At 42.0% G+C, this 26,849-nt stretch overlaps 1 protein-coding gene across 4 annotated transcripts in view; it reads right to left on the bottom strand.

The window, feature by feature from the left end:
* Positions 1 to 26,849, bottom strand: part of SH3KBP1 (SH3 domain containing kinase binding protein 1) — a 395,797-nt gene that overhangs the window by 247,316 nt on the left and 121,632 nt on the right. For all 4 annotated transcript variants that reach the window (XR_006388136.1, XM_044283978.1, XM_044283980.1 and 1 more), the window contains one exon: positions 9,667 to 9,787. Coding sequence is in view for 3 of the 4 variants with exons in the window: in XM_044283978.1 (XP_044139913.1) it covers positions 9,667 to 9,787 (121 nt within the window). In the remaining variant the exon portion in view is untranslated. The remainder of the gene's footprint in view (positions 1 to 9,666; positions 9,788 to 26,849) is intronic.

Raw genomic sequence — 26,849 nt, 5'->3', positions numbered from 1 at the left:
CTAACCTCTGTCTTCTTAGACTCCTGACTCTGCACACACTGCACTGCACTAACTCTCCCTGTCTGGGCCTGGACATTTATACTAGGGGTTCCCTATCTCCCTCTAGTGTCTGGAATGTCTAACTACACCCAACTAGGTCTGCTATTGCATCATACAGGGGTACATTGCATAGAAAAACACATTAGAACATACATTAAATGCACAATTAAATATAACATTTCTGTTCCTTGTGAGTAGGAGTAACGCGCACACCAATTGACCCTTGTGTAGTGCCCACCCCTACCTAGTGGGACACTACAGTATTAGTCTTTTTGACACTGATCATCAGGAAAACAAAGCTGTTAATAACAAAATAAAAACAAATCTCTAATAAGTGATCCACACTAATTACATGTATTAAGCACAAAATAACAAGAAGCACAGAAACATAGAAACATAGAATGTGCCGGCAGATAATAACCATTTGGCCCATCTAGTCTGCCCAATATACTGAATACTATAACAATTTATAGCCATTACTACTGAACGTCAAACCCACCACGAGAATGGCCAACTGATTTCAGATGTCACGGATCTAGCCGAACCTTGTTTAACAACTGATAAGACTGCACACTGCCAAAAAACATTATCATGCAGACAGACAAAATAACACGCTAAACAACCAAACAAGGTCCCATAATGTATCAGTCAAGCCAAAGATGTCCATAAAGGCTATGTACACCTTTGAAGGCAATTTTTTTTTATTAGTGCATTGTATTCATTATGAGATAAAAATCTTTTTTTCAATTGGTCTTTATTATGCATATGTAGTAATTTTCTCTGTATAGAGCTGAGATGCTTCACTAGAAGAACCTGATTTTTCGTTCTGTTCTGTCGGACAGCTAGCTGATGGGCTCCTTATCTCTGCTCTCAGACCTTATGAAAACTCATCAAAGCTCAATCCTTATCTTACTGATAAGAACATGGCTTAAATAAGTGTTTATGACCTCTTAGTAATTTAGAGATAAGATTTATTAGATGACTGGCACAAAGTGAAAGTAGAATGCACACAGCTGGAAAAACTGTTAACCCTTTGTGACAGATGGGCTCAATATTTTCAATAAAGACCATTTGAAAAAATTATTTTAGCCCAAAATGAGTAAAATGCAATCATACAAAAATGTCCCCAAAGATGTACATAGCCTTTAAGGCCTTTTTCACACGAGTGAGTTTAGCATCAGGATGCAATGCTTGTTGTGAATGGATAGCATCCTAAATGAACCCTATGTGATTCATTTCAGTGGGTATGTGCACATACAGTTTTTCATGCACCATCTTTTCATTATGTTTTATACTGTGCATTTTTCACGCAGCCCTGGCTCCATAAACGTGAATAGGGCTTGTGTGAAAAATGGATGGCATTCGAATACAATTTTTTTTTCACTGATGGTTGCTAGGAGATGCGGAGTGTTATTCAGGGTTTTTTTTTTTTTCACGTGGGTGAAAAATGCTTAAAAAACTGAAACGCTGAGGTACACTACCCAAAAGTAGACTTTGAAAACCTTTTTATAGGGTAGAAAACCTTTTTATAGGGTAGTGGGGAAGCTTTCTTGTGGCAAATCAGACAACACCTAATCAGACAATACCGTTCTAATCAGACAACACCTGTAATCAGGGCAGTCTTTAATATTTATTAGACCCTAAGAATTTACTTGGGCCCCCTGGATCCCGCCTTACCACATCCTAGCATGCAATCACGGCCTCGACCACAACACACACACAAAAAATCCACACACCTCGTAGAGGTGTGCAGTAATGTAAATACTGCCTTTTTTTCAAAAAAGGCAGTGTTTACATTAAAAAGCTTGTTTACATTAAAAACCCCTTAAGGACCGAGCTCATGTTCACCTTAAGGACTAGGCCATTTTTTGCAAATCTGACCAGTGTCACTTTAAGTGGTGATAACTTTAAAACGCTTTGACTTATCCAGGCCATTCTGAGATAGTTTTTTCGTCACATATTGTACTTCATGACACTGGTGAAATGAAGTTAAAAAAAATCATTTTTATTTATAAAAAAAAACCAAATTTAGCAAAAATTTTTAAAAAATTTCAAATTTCCAAGTTTCAATTTCTCTACTTCTATAATACATAGTAATACCTCCAAAATAGTTATTACTTTACATTCCCCATATGTCTACTTCATGTTTGGATCATTTTGGGAATGATATTTATTTTTGGGGGATGTTACAAGGCTTAGAAGTTTAGAAGCAAATCTTGACATTTTTCAGAAATTTTCAAAAACCCAATTTTTAGGGACCAGTTCAGTAGAAACCACTCCAAAATGACCCCATTCTAGAAACTACACCCCTCAAGGTATTCAAAACTGATTTTACAAACTTTGTTAACCCTTTAGGTGTTCCACAAGAATTAATGAAAAATAGAGATCCAATTTCAAAATTTCACTTTTTTGGCAGATTTTCCATTTTAATAATTTTTTTCCAGTTACAAAGCAAGGGTTAACAGCCAAACAAAATTCAATATTTATGGCTCTGATTCTGTAGTTTACAGAAACACCCCATATGCGGTCGTAAACCACTGTACGGGCACACGGTAGGACGCAGAAGGAAAGGAATGCCATACTGGTTTTTGAAAGGCAGATTTTGCTAGACAGTTTTTTTGGACACCATGTCCCATTTGAAGCCCCCCTGATGCACCCCTAGAGTAGAAACTCCATAAAAGTGACCCCATCTAAGAAACTACACCCCTCAAGGCATTTAAAACTGATTTTAAAAACGCTGTTAACCCTTTAGGTGTTCCACAAGAGTTATTGGCAAATAGAGATGACATTTCAGAATTTCACATTTTTGGCAAATTTTCCATTTTACTATTTTTTTTTCCAGTTACAAATCAAGGGTTAACAGCCAAACAAAAGTCATTATTTATGGCCCTGATTCTGTAGTTTACAGAAACACCCCATAGGTGGTCATAAACTGCTGTACGGGCACATGGCAGGGCGCAGAAGGAAAGGAATGCCATACGGTTTTTGGAGGGCAGATTTTGCTAGACAGTTTTTTTGGACACCATGTCCCATTTGAAGCCCCCCTGATGCACCCCTAGAGTAGAAACTCCAAAAAAGTGATGCCATTTTAGAAACTACGGGATAGGGTGGAAGTTTTGTTGGTACTAGTTTAGGGTACATATGATTTTTGGTTGCTCTATATTACACTTTTTGTGAGGCAAGGTAACAAGAAATAGCTTTTTTGGCACATTTTTAGTTATTTACAATATTCATCTGACAGGTTAGATCATGTGGTATTTTTATAGAGCAGGTTGTCACGGACGTGGCGATACCTAATATGTATACAATTTTTTTTATTTATGCAAGTTTTACACAATGATTTCATTTTTTAAACAAAAAAAATTATGTTTTAGTGTCTCCATAGTCTGAGAGACATAGTTTTTTCAGTTTTTGGGCGATTATCTTAGGTAGGGTCTCATTTTATGTGGGATGAGATGACGGTTTGATTGGCACTATTTTGGGGTGCATATGACTTTTTGATCGCTTGCTATTACACTTTTTGTGACATAAGATGACAAAAAATTGCTTTTTTACACCGTTTTTATTTTTATTTTTTTACGATGTTCACCTAAGGGTCATGTGATATTTTTATAGAGCCAGTCAATACAGACGCGGCGATACCTAATATGTATACCTTTTTTTTATTTATGTAAGTTTTACACAATGATTTCATTTTTGAAACAAAAAAATAATGTTTTAGTTTTTCCATAGTCTAAGAGCCATAGTTTTTTCAGTTTTTGGGCGATTATCTTGGGTAGGGTATGATTTTTGCGGGATGAGATGACGGTTTGATTGGCGCTATTTTGGGATGCATATGACTTTTTGATCGCTTGCTATTACACTTTTTGTGATGTAAGGGGACAAAAAATTGTTTATTTAGCACAGTTTTTATTTTTTATGGTGTTCATCTGAAGAGTTAGGACGTGGCGATACCTAATATGCATACTTTTTTTTTTAATGTAAGTTTTACACAATAATATCATTTTTGAAACAAAAAAAAATCATGTTATAGTGTCCCCATAGTTTTTTTTTTGGGTCATTGTCTCATGTAGGGGCTCATTTTTTGTAGGATGAGGTGACGGTTTGATTGGTACTATTTCGGAGTACATGTGACTTTTTAAATCACTTTTATTACCTTTTTTGGGAAGTAAGGCGGGCAAAATTTCCTGATAGTTTAAATTTTTATGGCGTTCACCGTGCGGGGAAAGTAACATGACCGTTTTATAGATCAGGTCGTTACAGACGCAGCGATACCTAATATGTGTAGTGCATTTTTATTTATATTTTTTTATTCAGTGATAAATGTGTTTTTTTTATCTTTCCTTTTTTATCTTTTTTTTTTAAAATTTTTTGACCCAGACCCACTTGGTTCTTGAAGATCAAGTGGGTCTGATGTCTGTATAATACAGTACAAAACACTATATATACTTTGTCTGAACAGATCTATGCCTTTAGCATAGATCTGTTCAGCACCATGGACAGCAGGATGCCTGAGAAGGCTTCCTGTTGCCATGGGAACCTTCCCCATCTGCCACAACTGAGCAGACGGGGAAGGAGGGGAGCAAAGCAACAGCAGCCCCCCGATGGCAGAGGGAGCTCACTGACTTAACCCTTTCCATACAGCGGTCCATACGGTCCGCTGTATGGAAAGGGTGAAACCACTGACCACCAATGAAAATTCAAGAGGAGGCGGGCGGGGTATCGCGATCCCGCCCGCCGCACCGCCCGCCGCACCGCCCGCCTCCCGCAACACCCGCACCCCGCCGACATAAAATCATTCAGGGGTGCAAGGGGGGGTTAAAAATATTTTACTTTGGCCATTTTAACGTTTCTGATCCCGGCGGGATCAGAAACGACAGAAAGCGCTGCAAACCGCAGGTCTGAATTGACCCGCGGTTTGCAACGATCGCCAATACGGGGAGGAGGGGGGGGGGGAGAGTTTAATGCCATGACGAGTATACTCGCCATGGAGCGCTAAGTAGCAGTGCTCCATGACGAGTATACTCGTCATAGGTCCTTAACGTGTTACTATAGAGGGGGGAAAAGAATCAGCACAAAAGTATCTAATAAAATGGTTGTATCATTATTCTTAAAAAAGCTAAACTTCTGACACAAATAAATAGTATTTTGCAGATTACTTTATTTTTTTTTTACAATGTGCAGATAGTAGTGTATTACTAACCCCTCCATCTACCCCTACATACAGGGTAATACAGCGCCACATATCTCTTACATCCAAGTGATGTCTCTTTAATGTAGATGTTATCTTTCCTCTTCTCCTTTCAGACCAGACCACCATTTTTCAGCCATTTCTCATCTCTGCAGTTTGACAAACAAAATCTTATTTTACTACTTTTCCATCATCCTCCCATCTTCTTGACAAATCATCCTACCACCCCCAATACTGTGCTGCTGTGCTCCCCAATACTATACTGCAGAAACAGATAAACCCCCTAATACTAGTAGTACCATGCAGATAGTGCCCTTCAATAATTATTGGCACACAGTGCCCTAAAACTAACTAAGTGCGCCCAGCAAATAGTGCCCCTGACACTAATAGTGTAAACATAACGCCCCACAAAAATAATTGTGTTAAGCTGATACTGTGCCAAGGTGCCTCCACAATAATAGTGCTCCCAATAGTCCCACCAATAGGAATTATTCTCTGCTAGAGCACACATGGAAGTAATAGTGCTCCTACAGTTCCAACATATTCCCCACTGTGTCCCACAGGTAATAATACTCCCATAGTGCCCATACTAGTAATCATGTTCCCCATAGACCCCCAGTAGAAAAAAAAAAAAGCCTATTATAATGCCCCCCAGTAGTAATAATTCTCCTAATGTGCCAGTGAAAAAATACCCCATTTTAATGCCCCCAGTTGAGCTAATGTCCCCATAGTGCCCCATAATGTGCCAGTATAAAATACCCCTATATAGTGCCCCCAGTAAATCCCCCATAGTGCTCCTTTCCCCCTTCTTCCTAGTGCCCCCCATAATGTACCAGTATAAAATGTCCCATATATAGTGCCCCAGTAGATGCCCTCAGTATCCCCCATAATTTGCAAGTATAAAATACCCCTTCTTAGTTCCCCCCATGGATGAGCCCATAGTACGCCTCTCTCTCACCTTCCCCATAGTACCCACCATAATGTGCCCCAGTATAAAATACCCCTATACAGAGCCCCCCATATAAAATACCCCTTATTTGTGGCCACATAGTGCCCCCAATAACGTGCCAGTAGGAAGTGCCCCCATAGTGCCACCCAATAATGTGCCAGTAAAGACTGCTACCAATAATGTGCCAGTAAAAGTGCCCTCATAGTGCCCCCCAATAATGTGCCAGTAAGATGTGCCCCTATAGATGCCACCAAATAATGTGCCATTAACAGGTGCCCCCATAGATGCCCTCCAATCATCTGCCAGTAACAAGTGCCCCATAGATGCCCCTCAATCATGTGCCAGTAACAAGTACCCCCATAGATGCCCACCAATCATGTGCCAGTAACAAGTACCCACATAGATGCCCCCCAATCATGTGCCAGTAACAAGTGCTCCCATAGATGCCCCCCAATCATGTGCCAGTAACAAGTGCCCCCATAGATGCCCCCCAATCATGTGCCAGTTACAGGTGCCCCCATAGATGCCCCCCAAACATGTGCCAGTAACAGGTGCCCCCATAGATGCCCCCAATAAAAAAATGCAAACACTTATACTTACCTCCATCAAGCTGCAGGCCTCTTCTGGCCTGTGTCCCGCGCTGTACAGCTCAGGCGGCGCAATGACGGCCTAGTGCCCGCAGCCTATCAGAGGAACGGGGAAGGGAGACGACTCTCCCTCCACTGCCCCGCCGCAGCACTTCCATCTGTATCGCTGTCCTGAGGATGGCGATATAAATTACTATGGAAGCGCTCGTCTCCGTGTGCCCACCCGCCGCCCCCCACGTCACCAGTGGCCAGCGGGACTCAAGAGGCAGCTGCCTTGGGCCCCCCTGCAGCAACTGGGCCCGGGGCAGCTGCCCCCTTTGCCCCACGTTAAAGATGGCCCTGTCTGTAATCATTTACATATCTGCCTCAGGCATGTAATCATTTACATATCTGCCTCAGGCATGTAATCATTTACATATCTGCCACAGACATGTAATCATTTACATATCTGCCTCAGACATGTAATCATTTACATATCTGCCTCAGGCATGTAATCATTTACATATCTGCCTCAGGCATGTAATCATTTACAGATCTGCCTCAGGCATGTAATCATTTACATATCTGCCTCAGGCATGTAATCATTTACAGATCTGCCTCAGGCATGTAATCATTTACATATCTGCCTCAGGCATGTAATCATTTACAGATCTGCCTCAGGCATGTAATCATTTACAGATCTGCCTCAGGCATGTAATCATTTACAGATCTGCCTCAGGCATGTAATCATTTACATATCTGCCACATGCATGTAATCATTTACATATCTGCCACATGCATGTAATCATTTAAATATCTGCCACAGGCATGTAATCATTTACAGATCTGCCTCAGGCATGTAATAATTTACAGATCTGCCTCAGGCATGTAATCATTTACATATCTGCCACATGCATGTAATCATTTACATATCTGCCACATGCATGTAATCATTTAAATATCTGCCACAGGCATGTAATCATTTACAGATCTGCCACAGGCATGTAATAATTTACAGATCTGCCTCAGGCATGCCAAATTTTACTGTGATCAGTTAAACAAGTTGAAGATGAAATGATCTCCAAAAGGCATAAAGTTAAAGATGAAACACACACTTCAACATTGTAAGCAATATCAGTGTATTATTTAGGTTTTGCACTATTTTAAAGTGGAAAAAATGAAGGGAGTACCTTGCAAAAGTATGGGAACCCAAGGAGATTTGAGCACTCAGATAACTTTGACCTGTTAGGGTTAAGGCTTGTTCACAATCATCATTAGGAAAGGCCAGGTGATGCAAATTTCAAATAAATACCCAGACTCCTCTAACCTTGTCCCAAAAACAGCAGCCGTGGGTTTTTCTAAGCAGCTGCCTAACACTGAAAATGGTTGAGGCCCACAAAGCAAAAGAAGGCTATAAGAAGATAGCAAAGCATTTTCCTCAGTAATTACTTAATTTCCTTAAGTAATTAAGATATGGAAGTTAACAGGAACAGTGGAGGTCAAGAGATGGTCTGAAAGACCAAGAAAAATTTCAGAGACAGCTGCTCTTAGGATTGCTAGAAAGACAAATCAGAATCCCCGCCAAAAGACCTTATGGAAGATTTAGCAGAACCTCAAGTTGTGGTACATTGTTCTACTGTTCAGAGACACTTGCACAAATATGGCCTTCAGGATCCAGCCCAGCACTCTAGTCCACCTGCAAGCAATAGTGCGTGGACGCTAGGGTGCCTCCTTGTTAGCTTGGGATTTTGCAATCCAATCAATTCACCACAAGTCCACAACGCTAATTCATTGGGTTGACAGGTGTGTCTAACTGCAAATCAAAGTGGCAGCCTCTAGAAAGTCAATATGACAGCCCCCATGAAAATGTACATAGATGGAACACTGTATGTGTCACAATGGGGTCCCTCGGCATCCAGGAACGATGAGATCACAAGGGACCCAGCTGTTTACCTCCCTCCACAACCATGATGGATCAGTTAAGTGTGCAACTGCACACGTCAGCAGGTGGGGGCACATGTGTGTGTTGGCCAAAGGTGCACATCCATAGGAGGTGGCGGTGTGGTTTGAAAAGGGGCTGCTGTTCAGACTTGAATATTGCTGCAGCATATTTTTGCATGTGTAAAACATATGTACCTGTTTTTGACAGGACGGCCCTTTGGACTTAAAGAGTGCATCGGTGCACCACCCCTCCCCTCTGCCCCCTTCCCTGTCACTGGCAAAGAAATATCCCTGGTTGTTGCTTTTTGGCCCCTGGTGTCTGCTGACTTCCATTGTTGCAACTCAACCCATTCATTACAAGTTCACAACGTTCATTCATTGGATTGATAGGTCTGTCCAACTCCAAATCAAATTGGCAGCCCCATGAAAATAAGCACAGATGGAACACTGCATGTATCACAATGGGACCCCTCAGCATCCAAAGAGGATGACATCACAAAGGGCCCTGGCCTTATGCTTCCCCAGTGGCAGCCATGATGGCTTCATTTGTCGGTCAAGTGTGCAATGCGCACATCAGCTGGTGAAGACACGTGTGTGTATATATGAAAATGATATTTTATACATTTCTGTAGGAGGTTGTTTAGTCCACAGTGGTGGACTGTAGACTTGTGCACCTCAGCCACATCAAGCTGCTGCACTGTAGACAACAGAGGAGTAGTCAGTGTCAGCACAGCGTAAGAGATTATTTTACAACTTTTGATGTGCAGTTATCCTTCTATTATAGTATTCCATAAAGAAACATATTTCATGCATGTCATATTTTTGGTTAACCCCTTTAACTGACTTTGAATACTTCAAAACTGTCATAACGTGAATCTGTTTACAGAGTATGATCAGTCTCAGAATCTCACAAAACCAGATTTAGAAGACTTGAAATAACTAATGTTTTAGTAGAGCGTACAGAGTGGTATTTCAGTTACCTCTTCCGGAACCACGGACCACCGCTTCACTTGAGGGCATGGCACTGCCATTAGATATGGTCTGGTTTGGTCTGTCTGGTGGTTTACTGCTCACGTCTTTCTTAATGTCTTTCTTTAGTTCCTGCAGAACAAAAAAATAGTAAAGTATAAATCAAATAAAGCCCGTTGCGCCCCCACCACCTGTAGTGCCTGCTTATACAGGTGACAAATTAAAATGGTGCCCAAGCCAGTCCCGTCAAATCAAACACACTAACCACAGGCAATAACAACCTTTTATAACAACTACCGTTTCATGTTTCCGCATGGTAAGCGTATGAACCTTTGCATAAGCAGGGACTAAAAATACACTGTGTCCATGTAGATATGAGCCTATAAAGTATAAGGAGGTGGTTATAACCTCCATAGTGTCATCATCTGTCATATGACTCCTATACATTCATTATGGAACTGCTGGATCAACATTTAGGAGTAGTAGTTGGGTGAATGCACAACACTCTGCCTATCTTTAAGAGTAGGATTTGTAATTTAATATAACAGATGGCATTTAAAGAAACACAGTGCTCAATAAATCCTTTATTCCAACCGATAGAGAGAATTGAGTTCTGACATTTTGGTCAATTCTAGACTTTTTTCAGCTGAATCGGATTGCCAACCATTGCTGTAGGTAAGGCAGGCCTGGGGCAGCAGTGACAATACCCAGAGCAATTTTCTATTAACCTTTAATTGACATCACAAATAACATCTGTCACTGCTTAAACTAAAACTTTTGTGATTTTTTGACTGTACTTCTATTTTATAGTATTTAGGAGTAGTATATCTTAGCCTTTAGAGGTAGCAGAATGTACTTCTATAGGAAAATAGGAGTGAGTGAGGTTTGGTTGTAAGAGCCTTATGTCCTAAATATGATTCCCAAGAAAGTGAATGGTAGAATGTGATGACCCTGATGACCACGTTGCCTGCAAAATATTTCTGGCATATTCAGGGACCATATCTAATATGGAGCTGAAGACTCTGGACTCCATGAAGGTATGCTTGGTGCAAGACAAGACATACAACGTGTAGATGGTGCCAATACCAGGTCCCTAGTGTTTCTAGTGCTATGCACGTTAAAATATGCATTTCATTAAGATGTTTTATCAGTGGACGTCACAGTCTTTATAACAAACTGTAACTCTAATGTAAAAAGCACAGGGTGCCGCCAGCATTACTTGTGCCCCATGCTACGTACATTGTATAGCGGCTGTCCTTGGTATCACAGCCCTGCCCCATTCACTTCTATAGGGATGAGCTGCGCCTAGGCCATGTGACCTAAGCAAAACTGTGAGATGGCTGCGGTGCTACTGCAAGCTCCGGGGCCTTCTCAAACAGATGATCGGCCTGGTGTCGGACCCCTATCCAGAGGACAAGTCATCAGTTAAAATATCTTGGAAACACCCCCCTTAAAACATGTGTTCCTTTTCATTTATTATGTGTTCTTGCATAGCAAGACCACATAATGTTATCTCACATATATATTCTTATTCTTATTATAGCCAAATTTGCCACCCTAACTCCTCCCACAGTTTTTACACTACATAGACAAAAATTTACCAAAACGTGCAGATTGTTCCCGATCGGATTGCTATTACTTTGTGGAGCGATCCCACCCCCGGGGCCCCCGTGGCGGGCCCCGGAAGCCCCCTTTTTTCCCATAGACTTTGACAGGGTAAATTTTCAAATCGCTCCCACTCGCCAGGCTTTGAGGCTAAAGTCACCAAACTTGGGTCACTTAGTCATGGGCTCAACCCGAAAATTTTTGGCACATTTCGGGGACCCCAAAATGTAGGCGGGGCCACACAGAACCAATCAAAATCTCCCCATTGACTATAATGAGACCTTCAAATCGCTACTCCTCCCACATTTTTAGGAGTACAAATTCCAAACTTTGCAGACTTGGTCGGCACCCACCCGAGTACCTTGCTTGTGCTTTGTTACCCGATCCCACCCTCCGGGCCCCTGGGACAGGGCCCCCAAAATCCAAGTTTTTCCCATTGACTTTGACAGGGAAAATTTTCAAATCGCTCCCAGTCGCACAGATTTTAAACTAAAGTCACCAAACTTGGGTCACTTAGTCATGGGGTCAACGCGCAATTTGTTAGCACATTTCGGAGACCCGAAAATTTGGGCGGGGCCACACAGAACCAATCAAATTCTCCCCATTGACTACAATGAGACGTTCAAATTGCTACTCCTCCCACAGATTTAGGAGTATAAATACCGAACTTTGCACCCTTGGTCGGCACATACCCGACTATCTTGCTTGTGCTTTGTTAACCGATCCCTCCCTCCGGGCCCCTGTGGCGGGCCCCCGAAAACCTCTTTTTTTCTCCCATAGAGTTTTATTGGAAAAATGCAAACGTTTGTCACTCATACAGCTTCGGAGTGAAACTCACCAAACTTGGGTCACTCAGTCATGGGGTCAACCTGGAAATTTCTGTCACATTTTGGGGACATTAAAAAGTGGGCGGAGCTACAAACAACCAATCAGATTTTCCCTATTGACTTCAATAAGAAACCTTTAAATTGCTGTCATTCTCACAGTATTTAAGCCAGAATACCCAAACTTGGCACCGTAGGTCATTGGGTGACTGGATTCAAAAAATAATGAAAAAGTGGGCGGAGTCTACAACGGCCAATCAAATTTCAGCCATTTGTTTAAATGGGAAAAATTCAAACTGCCGCTGCTCTTAGACTGTTAATGGCAGGTTTCCCAAACGTGGTACAGTTGGACAATTTAGGATTAGGATTAAAATTTTGAAAAGTGGGCGGGGCCAAAAACAACCAATCAGATTTCTTTCATTGATTTCAATATGGAAAAAAAATATTTCAGAAAATTGAAAAATGCTGCCATGATTGATGTCAGGGGCTTCAAATCGCTGAAATCAGGTGATAGATTACTTTGGATTCAAAAATTTAAAAAGTGGGCGGAGCCAACAACAACAAATCAGATTTTCCCTATTAACTTTAATGAGAAACCTTTAAATTGCTGTCATTCTCACAGTATTTAAGCCAGAATACCCAAACTTGGCACCGTAGGTCATTGGGTGACTGGATTCAAAAATTTATAAAAAAGTGGGCGGAGTCTACAACGGCCAATCAAATTTCAGCCATTTGTTTAAATGGGAAAAATTCAAACTGCCGCTGCTCTTAGACTGTTAATGGCAGGTTCCCCAAACTTGGTACAGTTGGACAATTTAGGATTAGGATTAAAATTCAGAAAAGTGGGCGGGGCCAAAAACAACCAATCAGATTTCTTTCATTGATTTCAATGTGGAAAAAAAAAAATTCAGAAAATTGAAAAATGCTTCCATGATTGATGTCAGGGGCTTCAAATCTCTGAAATCAGGTGATAGATTAATTTGGATTCAAAAATTTAAAAAGTGGGCGGAGCCAACAACAACAAATCAGATTTTCCCTATTGACTTCAATGAGAAACCTTTAAATTGCTGTCATTCTCACAATATTTAAGTCAGAATACCCAAACTTGGCACCGTAGGTCATTGGGTGACTGGGGTCAAAAAAAATTAAAAAGTGGGCGGGGTCTACAACGGCCAATCAAATTTCAGCCATTTGTTTAAATGGGAAAAATTCAAACTGCCGCTGCTCTTAGACTGTTAATGGCAGGGTTCCGAAACTTGGCACAGTTGGTCACTGGAGGACTGTGCCAATGTATATCTCATTTTGGGGATGCTAAAAAGTGGGCGGAGCCACAAACAACCAATCAGATTTTCCCTATTGACTTCAATAAGAAACCTTTAAACAGCTGTCATTCTCACAGCACCCAAACTCGGCAGGGTGGGTCAGTGTGAGACAAAGGTCAAAATTTATAAAAGTGGGCGGAGTCTACACTCCACCCAGTTACTCCGCCCACTCCAGTTGTAAGCTACTGGTGGAGGCAAGAACACATCACACAATTTCCCCAGAAATTGTACCTTTTCTAGTTTTATCTAATAGTATATATAGTATGGGGGTGGGACACAGACAGTGCAATAATAGTTTGTGGGACCCTTCCTGTGCAACAGCTAATTTTACAAGAGCGAGGGGCTCATCATGGGGCTCCTTACTATTGCTTTCTAGTTAATCCTTCATCTGATGGATCACAAACCATCAGTAATTTTGAGCCAAAGGAACCTCGGTGGCCTTTTTTTTTTATATTTTGGTATGGGCCCCCTTTGCCTATCGGATCCCTATGAAGATGCACAGGCTGCACCAATAATATAACGTGAAATCAAAGAGTATTTATTGAGCCAAGCTGCTACACATAAAAAGGGAACGAGAAGTGGAAACAGTTACCTATATCCACATGACAAGATTTTCCAGGATTTACAAAAGCAGAAATCCCCCTCCACTTTATAACTCGTGATACCTCCTATCTTCCCTTTACACAGCTTTGGACTTTACCTGAATCATATTGTGTGGTTTACGTGTTGAGATTTTCTCAGAAATCAATAATTAAAAAAATAACAGAGCTTCCTTTTCCTGCTGCAGGTGTCAACATGAATATAATTCAGAAACAAGCAGCATTTTTACAATAGGTTATGAATAAACCTGGCTGAATTGCATGTCCACTACTGGTAATGTACTGTGTTGGTTCTCTAAGGAAGTCAATAGTACAATAAAATATAAGCAAACACTTATTTTGACCCATATTTGCAGGTATAGTTGATTTTACTATTTGGCAATGGGAAAAATACACAAATTGTTGCAAAAGTTGTAACCACTATCTGCATTTTGTGTCTCTAAAGATATCCCCAATCAAGGCATAGCTTTGTGCAATATACCGTATTTTTCGCCCTATAAGACGCACCGGCCCATAAGACGCACCTAGGTTTTTGAAGAGGAAAATAAGCAAAAAATAAGCTTAGCTTTTGAACTAATGGTGGTCTGTGTATGACACTACTAAGGGGGATCTGTGGATGGCACTGCTATGGGGGAATCTGTGAATGGCACTGTTAGGGGGGAATCTGTGGATGGCACTGTTATGGGGGGATCTGTGGATGTTACTGTATGGGGGGATCTGTGGATGGCACTGTTATGGGCGTGATCTGTGGATGGCACTGTTATGGGGGCGTGATCTGTGGATGGCACTGTTATGGGGGGGGTGATCTGTGGATGGCACTGTTATGGGGGGGTGATCTGTGGATGGCACTGTTATAGGGGGTGATCTGTGGATGGCACTGTTATGGGGGGTGGATCTGTGGATGGCACTGTTATGGGGGGTGATCTGTGGATGGCACTGTTATGGGGGGTGGATCTGTGGATGGCACTGCTATATATGTGTCACCCACAGATCCCCCACCCCATAACAGTGCCATCCACAGATGCCCTAATATACTGGAGCTAAACCTGTGGGAGGGGCCGGTGGTATGCAAATGCGGCGGGGCCGGTGAGGTCACTGTACTCCGGCCCCGCCGCTCACTCACTTCCTTAATGAAGTAGGCGGCGCAGGCACGTGACATCAGTTAGTTATGGCCGGCCATCCACCCTGCTCTGCCTGCTAAAGGACATTTAATAAGTAGTACAGATGGGGCTCGGGATCGGAACTTCAATTAAAGTTATTATTATAAAAGGTTTAGGCATTAAGGAAGTGAGTGAGCGGCGGGGCCGGAGTACAGTGACCGCACCAGACCCGCCGTATTTGCATGACACCGGCCCCTCCTCCCTCCCCTCCAGCTGATACATCGCAGTCTGAGATGTCAAATGGCAGCATTCGCCTCATAAGACGCAGGGGCCTTTTCCCCCCACTTTTGGGGGGGGGAAAGTGCGTCTTATGGGGCGAAAAATACGGTGTGTATATATATATATATATATATATATATAAAAGCTCCTCCATACAGGTTCTTTAAGTAGGTGGAACAGCCGTTACGTTGTCGTGTGTTTCACACACTTCACCTATAAAGAGTGCGGTTTATAGAGTATCTCCTATTATACACATTATTCTGTGGAATGTACAGTTTAATTCAAGTTATCCTCCTGGATTTTTCATGCATGAAGTACCTCAAAGCGGTTTCTATATATGGTAATCTGTACTAGAATATTTGCTAGCACTGCTGCTTTAGGGAAAAAAAAATAACAAATCAATAAAAGCATGGTAAAAAGATTTGAATTTAAAGAGGACCTGTCACCACTCCTGACATGCCTGTTTTAATAGCTTCTTGTATTCCCCATGTAATAACAATTCTGGAGCATCTATTCTTACGGCTCTATGCTGTGCCATTCATTTATTATTTCTACTAGAAGTCATGAATGATTAGCTAACAGTCTGCAGTAAGGGTACAGAGGGGAGGTAACAAGTTGGAGTGGTGACAAGTCCTCTTTAACACAATGGTGGAGATTTATAATGAGGGAAATGTTTAAAGGTCAATTTCTGCGTTGCCATAATCTGTGACAAATTTATCAAATGTTGCACAATGTTTGATAATTTGGGTGCATCTTTAAAAGTTATGTATATTTTTGGTGGCATTTTTTTATTATTGCATTTTACTCATTTTGGACCACAAATCATTTTTTCAATTTTTTTATTTAAAATGTTTAGCCACTGAGATGCAAGAGTAAAAAAATCAGTTTGTTTCAAGCTGTCACCTTTTTTTTCCTTGAATCCCATCAGCTGATGGTTCATGTAGTACGTACCGTAGTTTGTTGAACTCATAAGCAGTCATTACAGCTCAGTTCTTATCAAACAGATCAGAAAGTAGCTTAAAGGGGTTGTCTCACTTCAGCAAATAGCATTTATTTTGTAGTGGAAGTTAATACAAGGCACTTACTAATGTATTGTTATTATCTGTATTGAATTCATTTTTCCATCACATTATGCAGTACTCTTTCAATGGTTACGACCACCCTGCAATCCATCAAAGGTGGTCGTGCTTGCACACCATAGGAAAAAGCCGTACCCTATGTGTGGTCCCACGGTCCTGACCACCGGAAAGGCCAGCAATTTTTCCTATAGTGTGTAAGCACAACCACTACCGATGGATTGCAGGGTAGTCATAACCATGGAAACGAGCAGTGCATTATGTGATGTAAAAATGAATCCAACCAGCAAGGGAAGCAATAGGGATAACAACAACATATTGGTAAGTGGCCTGTATTAACTTCCTCTACACAATAAATGCTGTTTGTTGAAGTGAGACAACCCCTTTAAATAAGTGTTTATCAGCTGTCAGTTGATGGGATTAAAAGAAAACACAAAGTGACAGCTTGCAACCAGACAGATTTTTTTTAACTCTTGTATCTCAGAAACAGCTGAACATTTTTAATAAACACCAATTGACAAAGTGATTTGTAGCCCAAAATAAGTAAAATTCAATCATAAAAAAATGCCTCCAAAGGTGTACATAGCCTTTAAGTCTAAGGCTACTTTCACACTAGTGTTTTTGCTGGATCCAGCAGGGTTAAGCAAAAACGCTTCCGTTACTGATAATACAACCATCTGCATCCGTTATGAACGGATTCGGTTGTATTTTCTTTAACATAGCAATGACGGATCCATCTTGAATATCAATGGGGGACGGATAGGTTTTCTATTGTGTCAGAGAAAACGGATCCGTCCCCATTGACTTGCATTGTGGGTCATGATGGATCAGTTTTGCTCCGCATCCCAGAACCGATGCTGCGGTTCCCTCTCCGGTATAAGAACGGAACGGAATTTATTTTGGAGCATTCCGTTATTTTCAGTTACGTTTTGTCCCCATTGACAATGAATAGGGACAAAACGGAAGCGTTTTTTCCCGGTATTGAGACCCTATGACGAATCTCAATACTGGAAAATAGAAACGCTATTGTGAAAGTAGCCTAACACTTCAGTCTAGAGATACACATATTACACATATTTTCCCATAGTCACAGCAATAATTATGAGTAATTTGGGAAACAAAGATTACTTATTAACAGTACAGTCTAATATTGGGTGCCGCAGGGGTCAGTATTGGACCATCTTCACTTTAATGTATTTATTAGTGACTTTCTAGAGAACTTACAGAGTAGAATCTCAATATGTGCAGATTATACTAAGCTCTGTAAATTAATCAACATAGAGGAGGATAATATAATATTGTAAAGAGACCTGGTGACGCTGGAGACTTGGGCAGAGAAATGGCATACTAGTAAAAAAAACTGCTACTGAAAAAGACTTGGGGATACTGGTGGACAGTAAACTTAAATGGTCAGTAACTTTTCACAAAACTTTGCATAAACGTACAAGCGACCACAGAAAACTTTGTAATATATCTTAGCAGTGAGAAATGTCTAGTTGTCATGTTTACCTTCCCCTACCCTTGTTAAAATGCCTTCAACCTGTCCACGAAAGGAGCATCTCTGAAGGAGGATTATATTACACATGTCAACGCAAGTCTATGGAGAAGGGAGGGGAGAGGAGTGAGACACACACACACAAAGATACTGCACAGCTACATAGGAAGTTTATATCTCAGCGTAAGGCCTCATGCACACGTTTTTTTTCACGGTCCGCAAAAACGGGGTCCGTGGGTCCGAGATCCGTGACCGTTTTTTCGTCCGTGGGTCTTCCTTGATTTTTGGAGGATCCACGGACATGAAAAAAAAGTCGTTTTGGTGTCCGCCTGGCCGTGCGGAGCCAAACGGATCCGTCCTGAATTACAATGCAAGTCAATGGGGACGGATCCGTTTGATGTTGACACAATATGGTGCCATTTCAAACGGATCCGTCCCCATTGACTTTCAATGTAAAGTCTGGAGTTCTTTTATACCATCGGATTGGAGTTTTCTCCAATCCGATGGTATATTTTAACTTGAAGCGTCCCCATCACCATGGGAACGCCTCTATGTTAGAATATACTGTCGGATATGAGCTACTTCGTGAACCTCAGATCCGACAGTATATTCTAACACAGAGGCGTTCCCATGGTGATGGGGATGCTTCAGGTTAGAATACACTACAAACTTTGTACAAGACTGCCCCCTGCTGCCTGGCAGCACCCGATCTCTTACAGGGGGATATGATAGCACAATTAACCCTCTTCAGGTGCGGCACCTAAAGGGGTTAATTGTACTATCATATTCCCCTGTAGGAGATCAGGGCTGCCAGGCAGCAGGGGGCAGCCCCCCCCCTCCCCAGTTTGAATATCGTTGGTGGCACAGTGTGCCAACCACCATCGGCCCCCCTCCCTCCCTCTATTGTATTAAATCGTTGGTGGCACAGTGTGCCAACCACCATCGGCCCCCCTCCCTCCCTCTATTGTATTAAATCGTTGGTGGCACAGTGTGCCAACCACCATCGCCCCCCCCCCTCCCTCTATAGCAGTAACATTGGTGGCAGTGTGCGGTCTCAACAGTAGAAGATTCATACTTACCTGCTTGCTGCTGCGATGTCTGTGTCCGGCCGGGAGCTCCTCCTACTGGTAAGTGAAAGGTCTGTGCGGCGCATTGCTAAAGAACTGTCACTTACCAGTAGGAGGAGCTCCCGGCCGGTCACAGACATCGCAGCAGCAAGCAGGTAAGTATGAATCTTCTACTGTTGAGACCGCACACTGCCACCAATGTTACTGCTATAGAGGGAGGGGGGGGGTGGCGATGGTGGTTGGCACACTGTGCCACCAACGATTTAATACAATAGAGGGAGGGAGGGGGGCCGATGGTGGTTGGCACACTGTGCCACCAACGATTTAATACAATAGAGGGAGGGGAGGTGGCCGATGGTGGTTGGCACACTGTGCCACCAACGATATTCAAACTGGGGAGGAGGGGGGGGTCTGCCCCCTGCTGCCTGGCAGCCCTGATCTCTTACAGGGGAATATGATAGTACAATTAACCCCTTTAGGTGCCACACCTGAAGGGGTTAATTGTGCTATCATATCCCCCTGTAAGAGATCGGGTGCTGCCAGGCAGCAGGGGGCAGTCTTGTACAAAGTTTGCAGTGTATTCTAACTAGAAGCGTCCCCATCACCATGGGAACGCTTCTGTGTTAGAATATACTGTCGGAAATGAGTTTTCACGAAGTGAAAACTTAGATCAGAAAAAGCTTTTATGCAGACGGATCTTCGGATCCGTCTGTATGAAAGCAACCTACGGCCACGGATCACGGACACGGATGCCAATCTTGTGTGCATCCGTGTTCTTTCACGGACCCATTGACTTGAATGGGTCCGTGAACCGTTGTCCGTCAAAAAAATAGGACAGGTCATATTTTTTTGACGGGCAGGATACACGGATCACGGCCTCGGCTGCAAAACGGTGCATTTTCCGATTTTTCCACGGACCCATTGAAAGTCAATGGGTCCGCGAAAAAAAACGGAAAACGGCACAACGGCCACGGATGCACACAACGGTCGTGTGCATGAGGCCTAAGGGCTTTATTCACAACCATACAGGTCAGTACCTCTCTGTAATGTCCTCTGAAGGTTCTGGGGCTGCTTCTGAGAGTGTAAGAGAAGGTCAGGAAGCAGAGTTGTTCTCCCTTAGTATGGCCAACTGGCACCTACCTCAGAGGGTTTTTTGCCTTACTCTGGATCAACACTGTAGGATTATAGGTTGAAATTGATGGACCTGTGTCTTTTTCCAAACTAACCAACCATGTAGCTACAGTATGTAACCATAAGATGTAACTCCACTTTCTATGCCATGACTTTACTGGACTAATACTGCAACATCTTTTGTGGCTTTCTGAAAAGTTGCAGTTGCTATATCTGGCTTAAATCAGCTGGACAGGCTAACCACTATTCCACACTCTTTTCAATAGTGGAGTGGTATAAAAATGCAAAATGTCAGAATATTTTTTTTTTATTTTACAAAAAGTCTCAAAGCCCCATACTGCAAATTTTTGAAGTAAGAACTCTGGAGTACAGGACTTGCTAAATTACCCCCATTGTCCTTTTTTTTACTTAGATTTTTTTAGATTTTCCGGCAGTATCACTTCCAGTACATGCAAATGTACCCCAATATAAAACTGAAAAACGCACATGAACAAAAGTGGTGCTGCTTTTAAAGAAAAAAATCGCATCCCAAATAACCTATTTAAATTTCCTCCAAGCCCACCCCATATATGTCATACTCACAAGAGTCTAAGACGATGAGAGCCTGTGGCGTTTAGGCAGGGATGTCACACTGAATAGATGGTATCACCCGTCATTTTCTTTCTGTGACATAATATAATATCTGCAGCTTTAAAATATCCGTTTTGACATGTTAACCCAGCAGAACAATTACTGAGCTCAGTCAGATAAAGAAAATACCCTGTGACCACCAACTCACCAGCATGTGAACTGCAGTAAACGACTCTCGGTATCTCACCTTTCGAGAGCCATGGAAGCATAATATGGCGTCCTGGGATTTGCTAATGATACATTAAACTTGTGAACACATACTTTGAGCTTTTATTAGTTGGCACTCTAGAACAAAATAAACTAGTAGATGAGTTTTAAAATAATGACTCCAAAGAATGTCAAGGACTCTTAATTAAAGCAAACAGTTTTCAAATGAAGAGAGTAGTGCAGACATGTAGGCAGTTTGGTCACGCTCCTGCGAGATATTACTTTATGCAACTTGACATTTCCAATTTATTTGCATAATTACTGTGATTGTGAAATTATTTTTCAAATGTTGGTAGCAGGATTTCTAATGCTACAGTAAAACTTTGATTTCATATGCATCCCCTAACTATTAGCTGTTCTTTTACGGAAATTTCACCATATGTAGAGCTAGGCTACTTTCACACTTGCGGCAGAGGATTCCGGCAGGCAGATCCGTCGCCGGAACTGGCTGCCAGATCCGTCAAAACGTATGCAAACTGATGGATCAGGATCCTGATCTGTATGACAAATGCATTGAAATGCCAGATCCGTCTCTTCGGTGTCATCCGAAAAAACGGATTCAGCATTTATTTTTTTAAACATTTTTTGCAGTCTGAGCATGCACAAACCGCAATTGCGGATCCGTTTTGCCAGAACATGTCAATGGGAAAAAATGTACATGTCATTGGGAAAAAATGCCAGCAAGTGTTCCGGAATTCTGGACGGAGATAAAACCGCAGCATGCTGCGGTAATTTCTCCGTCCTGAAAAGGCAAAAAGACTGAACTGAAGACATCCTGATGCTCTCCATTCAGAATGCATTAGGATAAAACTGATCAGTTTTTTTCCAGTATTTAGCCCCTAGGACAGAACTCAATGCCGGAAAAGAATAACGCTAGTGTGAACGTACCCTTAGACCTGGGCACTATTCAATCTAGCCAAAACTTGCATATGGTGAATAAAGAAGCCCCTAAACTCTTGGGGGTCATTTTTTTAATACTGAAATACACCTAAGTTAGTCGTATTTCAGGCGCAGATGAAGATGCAACAGTTAGTTTGTGGGTAAATTGTGGGTGTGGTGTGGGGGGGAAAGGAGCAGGCCCATCATCATTTTCTACGTCTGTTTTAGGTGTAGAAAATGGTCTAAATGTAAGACAGCAAAGAAGTTGTCATACATGTAGAACTGGCGCTGAATGTGCCGAAGTTATGGAGAGGCAAGCGCCTCTTCATAACTTTGGCGGATCCTCCGTCAGCACAGGGACGTTATTAAGACCAGCGTCTAAAACGCCGGTCTTAATAAATGACACCCTTAATATCTTATTTGGTCTCCGGAGTTCCATACATTGCAGTGTATTAACTATCAACTAAGAAACTAATATTGATTTGCATGATGTCATTCTCAAAGTTAGGGCTCATGCACACAAACGCGTGACGGGAATGCCCATATTGCAGCCCGCAAACAGCGGGTCTGCAATATACGGGCACCGGCCGTGTGCACACTGTATCATGGGTGCATACCCATTCACTTGAATGGGCCCACAATCCGGAAGATAAGGATCAGAGGCACAGTATTTTGGTCCGTGCCTCTGCACTGCAAAAGAATAGAACTCTATAGTGCTCTATTTTTTGCAATGCAAACGGATTGTAGACCCATTCAAGTTGAATGGGTCTGCATTCGTCAGCGCTGGTCACACAGAGGGTGTCCGTGCATTGGGGACCGCAGTTTGCGGTACACAATGTACGGCACGGGCAGCACATGTTCGTGTGCATGAGCCTTACCCATATATTAGCAAATGCACCTGTATAACCCATTGTTTAAACTGCTGGCTACTTGAAGATAACTGAAAATGGTGCAAATTAGGCCATGTTCACATCTGCTCCATTAGGGGCCTCTGGGGCGGATTCTATCAAAAATATAGGAAAAGATAAAGCAGCATAGGCAGTGCTTCAGACTAAAAAATAAATAAACAGGAGCCATTGGCTCCTAAACTGAAAAATTTGGGAGCCAAATTAAATTTTTTGTCACCAAATTGAAAACATATATAATTATAATAAAAAAAAAAAAAAAAAAGACTTGGAGAAGATGAGACGCAGGTCACAGTAATGAGCCAGCACTACATATTAGGGGTGTCACGATACCAAAATTTTGATTTGGTTTCGATACCATAAAAAAGTATTGCGATACTCAATACCACGCAAAAAAAAAAAAAAAAAACACCATTCTGCATGTCTGTATTATGTATGTATACCCCTTTTCATATGTACATCGCTATGGAATGAATAGCGCGTTAATGAAGAAAAATAATAATAATTTTATGGAATGTCCAGCCCATAATAGCAATTATGGCAAGAGAGAAAAAAAAGGGAGAGGCGCTCATAGGGTAGTAAGCGTTGATATGCGGATAAAAGTGATGGATTGAGTGTGCTCACCTTAGGGTGTTGTGCAGGTGTAAGCGCACAACAGGTTTAGACACACAATAGGTCGGGAGGGTGAGGTAGGTCCGTGCTGCCGGTACCCGTTCAATCCCTTTGGATGGAGTTGCCAGAAACTCCTTGGGATTGTTAAGGGTGAGATGGTGATGTGTTTCTGAAAACACACGATGGGTACCTCTTTTGGCGCACAGGGACGACCACAGTTTCAAGTTTTTTTGGTTATAAATAATATTTATTGTTCAGTTGACAACGCGTTTCGGAGTTTATAACTCCTTTAGCAAGTCTAAAGTGAAACAACAAAAAGAAAAGGAAAGCAGGGGGGAAGAGTTGTGGGAGTCAATAAAACAACAGAAACTCCACAAAGGGGACCCCCACACGGTTGGGGGGAGGAAAAATATATCTATGGGAAAAATACATATGTACATATACACATATATATGTGCGCATAAAATTCGGTTGTAGTAAATGAATCAATTGATTGGACTTACAGCATAAAAATATAAAAAAATATATATATATATATATATATAAAAATTACATATATATATGGAATATATATACACATGTGTATATATATTCCATATATATATGTAATTTTTATATATATATATATTTTTTTTATATTTTTATGCTGTAAGTCCAATCAATTGATTCATTTACTACAACCGAATTTTATGCGCACATATATATGTGTATATATACATATGTATTTTTCCCATAGATATATTTTTCCTCCCCCCAACCGTGTGGGGGTCCCCTTTGTGGAGTTTCTGTTGTTTTATTGACTCCCACAACTCTTCCCCCCTGCTTTCCTTTTCTTTTTGTTGTTTCACTTTAGACTTGCTAAAGGAGTTATAAACTCCGAAACGCGTTGTCAACTGAACAATAAATATTATTTATACCCCAAAAAAATTGAAACTGTGGTCGTCCCTGTGCGCCAAAAGAGGTACCCATCGTGTGTTTTCAGAAACACATCACCTTCTCAGCCCATAATAGAACAGTCCTATCCTATTTTTTGGTGGGAAAAGGTGACACGGTTATTATTTTTTTTTCTTTTACGACGTTCACCACATAGGAGATATTTTTAAATATTTTGGACTTTTCAGACACGGCGATATGTAATATGTTAATTTATTGTTTATATATTTTATAAGTAATATTAGGAAAGGGGGCAATTTATACATAATATTTAGGTGTTTGTGTTTTTTCAAACATTTTTTTTTACACTTTTTATTTACTAACTATTAGCCCCCTTAGGAGCTACAAGCGATTGGAGCCCCGCAATTACACTGCTGAGGCTCCGATGGGAACTGCCTCTGAGGAGGGGAGGGGACCCTGTGGCCACTGCCACCAATTACTTTAATACTTGGGGGGAAGGGGGGGGGGGGCGCACTGCGCCACCAATGTTTTTAATACTGGGGGAAGGGGGGGCGCACTGCACCCCCAATGATGTTAACTCACCCATGAATTCAAATACAGGAGATGGGTGCTGGCTGCAGAATCACATAGCCAGCACCTGACCTCTATGACAGGTAGCTGCGATCCCCGAAAAGTTAACCCCTCAGGTGCGGTTAACTGCCGTGATCGCAGCTCCGTGTCATAGAGGTCGGGTGCTGGCTATGTGATTCTGCAGCCAGCACCCGTCTCCTGTATTTGAATTCATGGGTGAGTTAACATCATTGGTGGCGCAGTGGCCACAGCCCCTCCCCTCGTCTTCCCCTCTGTCTTTTCATTGGTGGCAGTGGCACAGTGAGGAGGGAGACACTGCTTCTTTCTCCCCTGTGCTGCCGAGCAAACCCCTGCGCTGGGGCGGTGGGGCAAGGAATTATTGGCTCCCATGCCCTGCTGCAATATTCAGTTACAGAGCGGCAGCCCTGTTGCAAATGGCGACAAGGCTAAAAAGTCTTGTCGCCATCTGCAAATTTAAAGGCGCATTGGCGACCAAAATGGTTGCCATCCGGAGTGCTGATGGGTTACAAATTCAAAACGCCCAAATCTGGCCTTAGCAATAAGGGCTCATTTTTCATCCATGTGCTGTTTTTTTTTTTTCATTTCTACAGGGCTATGCCATCCATTCAAATTTTTGGGGTGGATCTGTGTGCGTCAGCACCCGGCAAACCTGGGCAAGTGCCAGGGCCCACTCAGGTCTATGCTGAAGATCACTGTACCACCCAGCCACGTGTAGTCCAGATCTAGTAACCTGCATCTAAGCCTTGGTAACTGTTCATACTGCTCTTGAGGTTTTTCTGTGATTTTGGTGTGCTTTCTGTATCCTGAGCCCCGTCACCTACATTGGAGACTCTGATCCTAGTTGCCCAGCTGCCAACTACACCAGGACTATCCCAGGAGGCAGCGATCTGGTTGCGTCAAGCAGCAAAGGAGTGCCTTAGGGTTACTCTTACCAAACCGGTTAGTTGGCACAGTGGATCCACATTCGCTGATCCGTAATAAAGCAGCTGATTGTGGAGAAGAGATTTTGCTCTGTTCCACAATTAGCTGCTGACGCCCTTATGCCCCCAATGTACTGTCTGACTGACTGAGCACAATGCACATGTTCAGGACTGTTCAGCATTATACTGCTACAAGGCGGGTCGCAAGCAGCATTTCCTCACCCAATAAACAAATGATTGTAGAATTACAAAATACAGACAGTATACATGGTATGTCCTATACTAAATACTTTATAATAAATACGTTCAAAAGTTCTTAGTAACTGCGCTACCACCACTTGCTGCATACAAGTCTCTAGATGAGACCACTGGTTTCCCCCTACTCTTTGCTGGTTTTAGTGAGATATGCACAAAAGATATATATGTCTGTATTACTGGTCTAATTGTGAGCAATCCCGTAATGCATTCTTCTGTGTGAACCACTCGCTTTACTAAAAGAGCTAAGCAGGTAACACCGGCAACCCAGACACGGGAGTTATACCCTACTTCTTCTCATATCTAGCATATATATTAGAAGGAAGAGCTAATTCTCAGATTTTCTACAATCAACGTTCCTTTTCTCGACAGTTGATCGATGTTGAGTAGGAGTTCTTCAGTAAGTTATGTATGTGATTTTCACTGAGTAAAGTATTCAGTTCCTTCTCCCTTTTGTCTATGTATGAGGGAATTGAATTACCATTTGTGAGCAGTTGATATAATGTGGAGACTGAACGGAGGAGGAAAGCTTTGTCCCTGATGGGTTCCCTAAATATATTATGTTCAGTGTCCTGTAGGAAGCCAGGGGCATATTATCTGACAGTTTCAGAGATGGCAATTTGATCTCCTTTACTGAGTTTTGTAATAGGAGTGAGGAGATTTAGTTTAGTTAGGTTCCTGTCTTTATCTGGGTTCATTGCATCTGGGAAAAAACTGAAGGAAACACAAAATCATCTTCAATACCTATTACAATACTCCTACCAAGAGACATGCAACAGGCCTCCAATTGCTCTGCATCTCAC

Source organism: Bufo gargarizans, chromosome 3, assembly GCF_014858855.1.
Source record: "Bufo gargarizans isolate SCDJY-AF-19 chromosome 3, ASM1485885v1, whole genome shotgun sequence".
In the NCBI taxonomy this organism is placed as follows: Eukaryota; Metazoa; Chordata; class Amphibia; order Anura; family Bufonidae; genus Bufo; species Bufo gargarizans.
This window is presented reverse-complemented; position numbering and strand designations above follow the sequence as displayed.